Source organism: Anguilla anguilla, chromosome 12, assembly GCF_013347855.1.
Source record: "Anguilla anguilla isolate fAngAng1 chromosome 12, fAngAng1.pri, whole genome shotgun sequence".
Classification (NCBI taxonomy): Eukaryota; Metazoa; Chordata; class Actinopteri; order Anguilliformes; family Anguillidae; genus Anguilla; species Anguilla anguilla.
In genome coordinates, this window is record NC_049212.1 from 26,243,172 (window position 1) to 26,255,169 (window position 11,998).

The following is an 11,998-nucleotide window of genomic DNA, read 5'->3' on the forward strand; positions in this document are numbered from 1 at the left end:
CCATACAGACATCTCCCATGATGCAACAGCTGACTCCTACACTATGATACAGCAACAGCAACAGACACCACGGCAACAGCAATATTTTCATATCTGCCTTGGATAATTTCAAAATAGAAAACAAAGAAGAGAGAGAAATTTGAATGTCAGAAGAAGATAAGGAAAGCGTTCATTTGGAGCTTGGCATGTCCCAGGGCAGCTGTAATATAATACTGTTTGGACTTAATTTGCGTCATAAATAACATCTTCTGTCAAACAGTACTAATAACTCCACACCTCACACCTAAATCACCCTTCCTGCAGAGTGGATATGATAAATCTGAGCTGTGCTGGGTGGGACTGAGGCAGGTCTCACTGAGTTTCACCAGAAACCCTCAGGCACATATAATGGGCGCCTGCGGTCAGACCACACACACACACACGGTCACACACAGACAGACAGACACACACACACACACATACATACAGTCACACACACACAGGTGCGCACACACAGACAGAGAGAGAGAGAGAGAGAAGGAGAGAGAGAGAGAGAGAGAGAGAGAGAGAGAGAGAGAGAGAGAGAGAGAGAGAGAGAGAGAGAGAGAGAGAGAGAGAGAGAGAGAGAGAGAGAGAGAGAGAGAGAGAGAGAGAGAGAAACATGGATATTGCAGAATGGCATAATAGAATGAGTTTAAGACTTATTCGTGCTCAATAAGTCTGGTCTCTACTCAGAGGTGATACTCTCTGTATGCCAGGACCTGGCTGAGGATAGTACAGTCAGCATGTCCTGGCTGGTTTCATTACTGTCACGTCTGGTTTTAACTGAAGAGAAATTACCCCAGCACAAATTAAAACTATTGTAACCAAGCGGTGTGTGACCTAAATTCAGTGATCCTAATGATACCTTGTACTCCATTATTTCAAAATATTTTCCCATTCTCCCATATCTCACTTTCACACTGCCCACCTCACTCTCTCCTCTCACTCTGCTTATCTCACTAGCTCTCTCTATCACTCAAATTCAAATTCAAATGGCTTTATTGGCATGACGTAACACTGTACATATTGCCAAAGCAAGCGTTTAAACATTGAAAGCTAAACAGTCTCTCGCTCTGTCTTGCCTGCTTGCTCTAATTCTGCTCCACTCACTCCCACTTTCCTCTCTCATGCTGCTCTTCTCTGTTCAACTTTCTCTTCTCTTACCGTTCTTGCCTTCAACAAAGGGCTACCTGTTCCCAGTGACTTCTCACCTTTTATAATGTAACTCTGTACTCTCCCCCTCTGCAGATTGATCAAAAAAGGATTATGACTGCAGGCATTATGATTTTGCCCTCTAAACACATTTCACAGATAACAAATCAAGCATAGGCTTGCATATATGATATATATGATTTTGGAGCTCACCGGAGCTCTCTTACTTACTCTTGTATTTAATTAATGATGTGGATTGACAGTTTGGTTTAGTTAGCCTAAAGTTTGGCCTATGTCTCTGACTTTTAAATTATTCTTCTTCTCATTTCTGAGCCTCATAATGGCTTTCTTGACTTTCATTGGCACAGTTGTGGTCCTCATGTTGACCAATGCCAATAACAGACTCAAAAGGCAATCAAAAGGCTGGAATCAAAATTAGATGCTGAAAGATACTCTAGATACCCTTATACTTGCAGTAAGGAAACAACTGAACACACCTAACTATTCAGAAACACCTGTGAAGCCATTAGTCCCAAACGTTATGACGCCCTGAAATGTTGGGACTATTTATGAAAAGTGCTGTAATTTCTACAAGAAACCAATCTAAAATGTGGAGTAGAGAGTTAAATCAGTACACACACACACACACATATATATATATATATATATATACACACACACGTACACCATTACTCATTTCTATATTTAGTTTAGTTCCACTTTTTGAAAAAATAAATACATACAATACAACAAATAATTACAAAGATAAGTAAATGGTTCAAAAATCCAGTAGTGTAGGCTATGACCAGTATGTTTATCAAACACTTTCCCTTTTTTCTTCATTGTTTATATTATTTTTTTATTAGTTTTTCGGGGATAAACCTCTCGTCGGTGTCATGAATCTGAATATTGCTGGTGTACTCATCATAAAAAGATTCACCCGGAAGCCCTATTAGCACTCACGTGGTTACCCGGAAGCTGTCGTAAAACAGCACAAGGCGAAACGTTGAATGAACGAGAGTTGTGGAAAGTCAGACGCGTTTCTCCAGCCACAATTTTTAATAGTTCAGTCAAAATACAAAAATGTAAGTATACAAATATGTGTTCAATAATGATCGTTTTAGTGGAGTAATGGTGCGTTGTAAGCTAGTTTTCTGTTTATAAATAATCGCGGTTTCTTCTGTACTGTTATCACGTTAGCTGGTGGTGCTAGCTGCCCTGCAAGTTACCCGCGGGAAACACTTTTTTAAAAATATATCCTGTTACCTATTTGCCTTCACTATATTTTCATCGTTTTGATGTTGATATTCCGTTGTATTTTACGTTATTAACTGTCTTGTGAGGTTTTTGTGCCATGGATCGAGGCCAATTTTAAGAAAACGGTGTACGTGCTGCCGCTGTGAATTTTCTGTGGTGGGTGGTTCGAGGCTCACAGTCTTTGCACAAAGACTTTTTCTCTTGCTAGAAGTTTGGCTGGAGAAATGTATGAGATTATCTCTGAATGAAATCCGATAAATCGATTTGTATGGAAAAGTGTGATCATATAACTTACACTACAAACACTACAAAATGTGCCCCTGTTTACTTCCTGTAGCTGCTTCTGGCTTTTTGAACAGCTTCAGTCGCTAATAATTTATTTCGATCTTTCTCTCCAGGAGTCTGCTAAACAAGCCCAAGTCAGAGATGACTCCGGAGGAGCTGCAGAAACGAGAGGAGGAAGAATTTAACACCGGACCGCTGTCTGTGCTCACCCAGTCGGTCAAAAACAACACCCAAGTTCTCATTAACTGCCGCAACAACAAGAAGCTGTTGGGTCGCGTCAAAGCTTTCGACAGGTAACTAGAGGTGGCAAAATGATCCAGAGTTGGTGATAGTACAGTTCTCGAATACAGCTACATGCCATTTAAAAAAAATTATGCTACACTGTCACCCCACTGTTCATCAACTATTTAAGTGAGCAACTCACTCAGACCAGTGAGCATAAGTGCAACATAATTAAACCCACCCAGAATTCACCATAACACCATACACCATTCACACGATGGTCCTTCTTTGACAGAGTCCTGCTGCTGCTGTACTTTGAAAGGCCAACTAAAATGGCGTCACTAACAGCTCATTGATCTATGCATCAGTTTCTAGTCTGCTGTTCATTTGGCTGATGGCTAGTCTCCTCTGCTGTGGTAACCGAAATAAATGGAAAGCTGAAATGAGAATTGGGTTAAGAATGCTCTGTCATGGTGTGCGTAGGCATTGCAACATGGTCCTGGAGAACGTGAAGGAGATGTGGACCGAGGTACCCAAGAGTGGCAAAGGAAAGAAGAAATCGAAGCCGGTCAACAAGGACCGCTACATCTCCAAGATGTTTTTGAGGGGCGATTCCGTCATCGTGGTGCTGAGGAACCCCCTCATCACTGGGAAATGAAATGCTTTCTCCCGCCATTACTCCTCCCTTCCACCCCTCCGCTTCCCACTCCCCCCCCCCCCCTGTCCCCCGTCCCCTCACAGAAATGGATGTTGATATCACAAGGCTGTTAGTTTCAGCCCAATGCTTCACCATTGGATTCAGTTCCTGGATTGCCCCTTAGTAAGGCCTTCTGGGACAGTTGTCCTGGTTTAACCCCTTCATCCCCCCTTCTGCAGGTGAACTATGGGTAATTATGTGTGGCCAGCTTTAACACATGAATGGAGAAGTCAGATTTAGAGATGTGTTGTCTGATTGACAGCTCTACACTTGCGTTTTTTATAGAAAAGTAATTCTGCAGCTGTTTAATGCTGTCCAAAAAGTGGAAGATTTGGAGGTGTTTTCATTGAAATTTGTAACTTTTTGTTTGGTTTTGTAAAGGAAAGGCTCAATGGCTGATGTTTTGTTTTTTTTAGTAAGGAAAAGGCCGTGCAATGGGACTGTGCACAACTTTGGTGTAAACTGTCAAATTAAATTTGTGAGCTGCACCTCTGGCCTGTATCTGTTTCCTGTCATCTTTTTCTCAGTGACGTGGCTCTAGTTCAGTGTGCAGGTAAGGTTCGTAGGGGTATCTTGGACGACGTGTCGATTTTAAAATGTGTTCTGTGACGAGAGGCAGGTAGAGGGCAGAAAGTTGTATCCTGTTGTGCTTTACCCCTTTCCCTCTTCTTGTGTGGCATATCGCTGCCCTGTCTGCGCTGCCCCCCCACCTGCCCACCCCCATTTCCGAGGGTAGCAGCTTGGGTGTCGGTGTCCATTTCAGCAGGCACCGCTCGATACATGACAAACTGCCGTTTAAAGCCCCCTGAATTATTGATGAGACCAGATGTGCTGACTGCCACTTCGCCGTGTGTCCCTCCCTCCGTCCCTCCGCTCCAGTTTTGAGGCCCAACACCATCTACGCTCCCGCGACTGCACTCGTGGGTCGCAAGCTGCGGGCGGTGTACCTCACTCGCTTAACTGCGGCTACATATTGGGGTCTGCAAAGGTACGGGTTTGTAGTTTGGAACTGGGGACATGCACCCTTGTGAACATTGCACATGTTTCTTAGGCCTTTGACTGGTTGGTGTCACCTGATCAGGCAGTGCTTGGGTGCCTGGGGGTCAGAGTTCACCAGCTATCCTCCAAGGGCCTCCCTATACAGCCAAAGTTATTGAGTGAAATTATGTCAAATTAATTGCCCTCCTTAAGCCTGGAGCCTGGGGTACGTCAGTAATTATGGTGGACTTCTGGAGGGTGGAGAACCCTTTGTTTTTATACTGCTGTAAATATTTCAGGTATGATGAATTGAGAGGAGATTATTACGGACCAATGGGGTAAAAAATTTTCAGAGCACTGAAGATCAATTAATAGCTGTTTTCATCTGCAGTACGGTATTCCCCCATTAGCAATTCCTGTTACCAACCTACAGAATTTTTGTTTGTGTCAGGATGTCTTTTATAAGTGAATTTAAGCATCTGGGTTTCTTGCAGACATTTTTACAGCTGTTATTCAAGGCTGTTCCCAGAGCTTCAGAATTCCCTGCTGTGTTACACCCTGAAGTCTGCATGTTGTCACAGATCAGTGTGGCATTGACCCCCTTTGGCATTTTTTCCCTCCTTATCTCTATTTCTGTACAGCACAGTGCGTAGTTTCATCTGTTTCATTCTATTGAAGGGTGCTTTGTAACAATATCTAGCAGATGTGTTAAGTCCACTGCAACTTTAGAAGACTGTATCGGACAAAACGCATCCAGTGTATGCAGTTCTCAGAGTGGTGCACATAGAGATTGTATAGGCCTGAAATTTACCTTTAAAAGTCTCCTGAGTGAGAATACCTCTGCCGGTTCCCAGGATAAGAGATCCATCCAGGTGTTCCTCTGACCTGCAGCTGTGCCTCAGGTCCGTACACCCCCAGCACACGCCTGTGTTCTCTCTCTCCCAGTCCCGGCCTAGTGCAGCCGCTAAGCCTGGGGCTGTCCTCGTCCTCTCCCAGCCTCCCAGCGCGTGTATTCTGGGTCTTATGGAGGGTGATCGGCCCACCCTCCTCGTACGGCTGCCCTGGGGCTGCCGCACCTGTGGGATCTACGGGGAGGACGAGTCAAAGCCCCTGATTTATCTCTCTCAGGTGGGGCTCTTTTCCCCGGGATCTGGATAGTGTAGCGCGAGCAGACTCGAGCTGTCGGGATTTGGGTTCACACCGCGTTCAACGTGCCGTGATATGCAGGTCATTCACTTTCTTCCCCACTGCTGAGGCAGCTGCCAGGGAGCAGGTATTTATTTCAAAGGGTTTTAGGCGGTGACTGGAGAAGCGACTCGAAAGCTCCCCTTCCTGTGTGTGAATGTCAAGGAGAGTCATTCCAACTTCCTTTGATCACTTTCTGCACTCCCCCCCCACCCAAAACGCCTAGAAGTGCTCTCCCTCCTGATATTGGGGTCTATGAAGGGCTATGTTTTATTCAGCAGGCAGGGGGGCAGAAGGAGCGATAAGGGGGGGAAGTGTGATGGTGATAGCGATCGGGCGAGCGTCGATACTCTCCCCTAAATGCAACGCGACACCCTTTCCCGGCGCGCGGCTCGCACCCGCCATCGATCGCGCGTGGAAACCGGAGACGCCGCAGTTTGTTTCCAAGCAGATCCATAGTCGGGGTGTCAGCGCCGCGAGGGCAGGTGGCAAGAGAGTGAAAGAGGGCGCGACCGACAACTCCGAAAACACACAGAGTCACAAAGCAGAGGTCAGCCCTCGGCCCCCATTAGGAACAGCCTAATTCAGAAGACCAGTGCGTACGGTTACTATCATACTGTGCTCTGGAATCGTATTGTATTTGAAATTAATATTTCTTATTGTGAATGAATTGGTGCACTGCAACTGTGCAGAGCTTGAAATTATTAGAGGGAATTGCCAATGTGTTATAGAATACAATGTGACACAGTCCTATGCTGAATATAGTCACAATTAAAGGAGGGGTAGGTGAGCAGTAAATGTTAAATATTGTTCTCTTGTTATTTTACTGGCCACAGTACATAATATGGGAGAAATGACGTTTCGTAACGTAGATCCCAGCTCATTAGCGTAATTATATTACACACTGGCACAGGTTAGGGAGCTTATTGAAAAATATGTGTTGTGCACCATCTGGTGGTAGTTAGTAATAATGCAATGTACCGGTCCACTAGGGGGCATTATTGTTCTGCCTTTACATAACATCCTATGTTAAAGTATGATTTAGAATGATGATTATGATGTAGAAGTTACACCATTGGTCAGCCGAGTTATGAAGTTACACCATAGGTCGGCCGGATCACGTGTGTTAGGTCCAGCCATATACTAGGTTTTCTAGTCTTGTTAGTTTTAGTTTTAACTGGATCTAGTTTATAATTTAGTTTGAACTTCAAATGCTACACATCTGTGGACAGAGAGGTGTATCCTTTTGAAACGTCTTTCTTTTGCATAATAAGACCAGGTTAAAACCTAGTATATGGCTGGACCTAACACACATGATCCGGCCGACCAATTGTGTAACTTCATCACTCAGTCGCTCAGTCACATATTCGCGTTTGTAGGGCTGGCCCCACTGTTGCGGTCCAGGCAGAAAGATGAAAAAAGAATTCTTGAGGAATCAAAAAGAAAAGGGTGGAAAACCATGAAGTGAAATCCTATTTAAGATTTAACCTGAAAAGTCAGTAAGCTGTAACCACACAATTTACAGTTGTCTTTTATTCACAAGCTCAAACCAAGCTGCACATCTACTTGGTGAAACGGGAAAGGAAGTCCCAAGCCCTTGTGTGGTAAGCGGTTAATAGCAAGCATGTGACAGCTTTATCATATCGTGCCTCAGACCACACCAAGGTGACACATCTCTGATTCCCACACACGATGAGGTGAGTCACTCCTTCATGTGGGGCCTACTGTATTAACAACCCCCAACATGAGTTTTAACTGTTTCAGTTCTGAAGGATGAAAGTGCTGGTAGCTGCCTCAGACTGAGATTGTTATCAGATGATCAGATGAGAAGGAGCTTGCTGTTCATTCAAAACAAGGCAGAGAACTCTAAGGCCTACTTCTTATTTGATCCAAGTACTCACAGCAGCTTGTTGTCTTATTGGAAATGGGAGAAAATGCAGTCTGTTCTACAGCATAGAAAGACATTTCAATAGTCCAGTCTTAAAGAGACGTAAGCATTGATGAGCTTTTCTGTATCTCTAAAATAGGAAGCTTGTAAGATTTTCCTGTTTCGAGGATGGAAGAAGACCATTGGGTTTTTTGTTTTTGTGCAAAAGACCCCAGGGAGACATCAGTGGTCTTGAATTAAACTAAGATCTTTAACCTCTGGTCTCAGAGTTTAAGAAAACAAATTCACATTTATGACACACAACCTTATGGGAGATCTTGCATGACTTTAACTCCAGAGAGATCAGAGTAAGCTTTGGGTGACTGCAGTGAGATGTTGCAGGAAAAAAACAAGCACATATCGACTAGTTGTTGTGCGATTAGGCAGGAAATACCCTATGAACAGAAACCCTCCCTTCCGTGGCAACAGTGATCAAATTTGCATGACCCTGCTGGTTCCTAGTTACAATTAGGATTCTATTCTTGACCTTGGGGAAGATCACTGCCAGAAGCTCAAGTGTCAATCTGAGCGTGTCACCTAGGAAACCTACCAGTTATTTTGAAACAGCTGGGCACATACACCTCATAAATACACAGTGTTCAAAATTTGTTGGCATAGCTTTTGGTAAGCTACACGGGGATAGGATCAACAAATATAGAAGCTCATAATTATTTTGGTTGGTTCATACTTTTCTGTCAGTGAGAAGAACTGTGAAGTCTTCACTAACTCGACCCACCAATGTGTTGCATTTACAGACACAATTATCTGCATTTGTTTTCTAAATTCATATTTTTTGTAACAAAAACAGTATGAGTGTGGGGTGAAACAAATAGTACAAATTGTTCAAATGTATGTTGAGCAACAGTGGCAAAGAGGAACCTGGGATTGTCCTTGGCAGGCTTGATGATGTCAGAAAAGTAAGATGACCTTGAGCAAGATAATGCTTTCTGTAGTTCAATGCCAGAAAATAGACTTGTAGCCTTGTGTTTCTCCAGGTGTGTTCTAGCCTATAGCACTGTGACTCTGTGTTTGAGTATATGTCCATTGTAATTGGGCACAAGTAAAATTATGATGGACTTACTGGAAGTGGGGGGAATCTGTCATAAGTTCTTTGTAGAATGATATTGTAATTGTGAGCAAGTAAGTGTAATGAGCCAGAGTCCATGGTGCTTGTAGGGGTGAGTGTATTCCCATGGTCTCAATCACCCTATATGTACAGACAAGGAACTGGGAGTTTTTTTGAAGAGTTATTCAGGCAGAGCATTCACCATGCAATGAGTTCAGAACTTGTATTTTAAATGCAATCAGGAAGTGATAAAATAGCTGGATTATGATACATTTTTCAGTTTTTTTTTTAGATCTAACCCATGTGAAAGATATACATTACTGTATCATTATGGATATGAGGAACTTTTTGTAGTCTTCAGCTAAATGCGTGAGTCGTTAAACGCACTGTGAAAACAATTTTTCAAAGTGTCATTTTCTTGGTCAGATGATATGGACGTTATCTCTCATAACAAAGTCTCTATCTGCTTATCTGTAATAATAAAATTCAAAAAACCTTCAAAGTTTATGCAGTTTATTTAAATTCTGTAACTCAAATGAAAGAAAAAGTTGGAGGGCTGCGGGTTGGATTACACACGCAAACAAAGGGCAGGGAGAGAATCTCCTCCAGGGTAGGAAACAGTATTTTGCTGTAAACAGTTTCTATTTTGCGCTTCATCTATGTGGTTCTTTGATCTAGCCAGTGTGTCAGTTTTACTATCAGCATGTCAGTATACAGTATATTTGATACTGGCTGCAGTGTGGACCCTGTTTTGAGTAAAAACGGGCATGGTGCACATAAAATATGTGATGTCATTGGGCCTCATTCACGAAACATGCATATAATCATATTTGTTTGTAAACTGTGTGTAAGAACTTTTCCACAAATGTTTCAGCATTCGTAATTTTTTTCTTGTCTGTATTTGTTCATGGCTGTTTCCTTATGCTAATCACACAACAGGATTGCGCATAAATCCCATATTGGTTTTTCATAGAAACATTTTTAAGAACAAAAGTAAAAATAATTTAAGAAAAGTTTTGTGAGTGAGGTCCATTGTTTCTGGTTATTTGCTATATGATAAGAAAGAATAAGATATCCTCCAGCTATACATCTTTGTATAGGAAAGGCTCATCCCTGGAAGAAATTCCAAAACTCTACTGCCATATCAGCTAGACAGCCAGCTGTTTAGAGAGGACAGCATGAAAGAGGTTTCCTCCCCTATGTTAACAGTTGGTTAGCTGTGAGTAAGGGGGGGGGTGCAGAGGACATTATTATTTTTGATACCTTTATTATGTCTGATTCTGGGAATTGTTCAGCTGAGCAGTTTAAGTTGTATTTAACTGCTTTCACACTTTGCTTGTCTGCATATGCCCCCCCCCCCCCAGGCCCGGGAATTGGCTAGGGTCAGGAACCTGGTCCGGGTCAGCTCCTTTGGGCTCAGTTCAACATTCCTGCTGATGATTCTGCCTGGCAACCAGCCCAGATCACACAACTGCAGCCCCCCTCTCCCCCCCCCCCTCCCCATCAAATCCGAAACATTCCTCTGCCATTTTTATATTTTCTCTTTATTGCTTTGGAAGTAGGCCAGCACAGAACATAAACACGTTACATGTGCTGCAGTTGAGGACAAAGCAGTGGGATTCTTTGTATTAGAGCAGGTCTCCAGGCAGCAGGGGGTGATTTGGTAGATCAGTAAGGATGTCTATTGTAATAAACTCCCTCCTCCATTTCATTCCATTTCACTGACATTTGTGGACGAGTCTAGGTTAGACATCACTATTTATGCAACTGTAGCATTTGCTGTGTTTCCTAGCCTTATCTATGCCATGTTGCAGGCATATTTTGGCCTCAGGGGGATTGGGTCATAACACAAAGATGACACTCTCTCACTCCCTTGTTTGCCCCCAACTTCCTGTTTCGCACCTCTGTTTACACAGGCCACAGAGGTGGTTGGATTTCCACGTGTGACGTCAGCCATCAATGATTCTGTCACTGATGTGTGCTGCAACTCCTGGCCAGGGTAAGACCCAGTGAGACATGGATGAACTGCAGAGGCTGCACTACAGGGCTGAAGAAAGCAACAGGGGCACTGAGTTAAACCCCAAAAAGAGTTGTCAACAAGCCAAGTGAGCCTCTGTTCAATGACAAAAGCTGAAAGGAGAGCAGACAGGCCCATCCTCTCTTTGTATATTTTTTTTGTTGCTTTATTCAGAGAAATCAGAGCAGATAACAGACAGAGAGTAGGTGATATCTCACATGGTGCCGTGGGCAGGATCGAACCCCCACCCATGCAGGAGGATTTGCATATGGCACAGGAGCTACTGCCCTATGCCACACATCCTGCAAACAGCAAAAGACCCATTCAAACAAAGCACTTTTCTGAAGCATTTTTAAATTTGTGAATCCCCCTTTCCCTCCACACACACACACACATGCCCATACACAATCTTCACCCTTCTCCTTCACAAACTTTCCTTATACTAAACAGTCAGTTTACTGAGGGAATGTAGATTATCTAATTAACATAATCTTATATAATTGCTTAAAACTGTTTACAGTTCCAGAGCTGCAAAGTGTAGTACCAGGTTAGGCCAGCAGGTGATGAGGACGCCTAGATTATCCTTAAGGAGCTGTTCAATGCTCTTGTGATACTGTGAAGTTCTGACACGCAAGATTTTCTGTGTGTGTGTGTTTGTGTGTGTGTGTGTATGAATTCCTTTCAGTGTGTGTTTATTGCCTTTCATAATTATTAAACTGAACTGGACTGCCATGCCACCCAGGATTAAGAATGTATGCAAATTACATCAACTACTCAGGCGAAGTGGGCTTCTTCCATTCTGATAGAGACAGGCTGATGATGTGTGCCTGCACAGAGAATGTGCTAGTGTACATTTAGGCAATAAGTGTGTAGTTTCAGGCAAACTTCTCTCTGGCCATTGCAGTCCAGGTGCCATTGCAGTCCACTGCATGCATTGAACTGAGATAGATTACATCAGTCATTTTTATTTAGAAAAGTATTATTGAATTAATGGCTACCTGTCTGTGTGTGTGCGTGTGAGTGTAAATTGGATTTAAAGATTTTCTTCTCTAAAACACCGCATTCTTACTCTTGCCAGCTCGTTTAACGTAACCTGCATCACCTTATTCTTCTATTCATACAAACGGACAATCGTTGTGCGGGCGGGCGCGTTTGTACGCGTGTGGGGCTATGAGAGACATGAGTACAGGG

The 11,998-nt window shown here is 43.2% G+C and overlaps 1 protein-coding gene across 1 annotated transcript; it reads left to right on the forward strand.

Annotated features, from left to right (window-relative positions):
* Window positions 1–2,131: 2,131 nt before the first annotated feature.
* Window positions 2,132–4,133, forward strand: snrpd2 (small nuclear ribonucleoprotein D2 polypeptide). The gene is made up of 3 exons (XM_035384121.1): window positions 2,132–2,258; window positions 2,829–3,008; window positions 3,421–4,133. Coding segments are annotated over exons 1-3 (357 nt in total). The 5' UTR covers window positions 2,132–2,256; the 3' UTR covers window positions 3,596–4,133.
* Window positions 4,134–11,998: the final 7,865 nt, after the last annotated feature.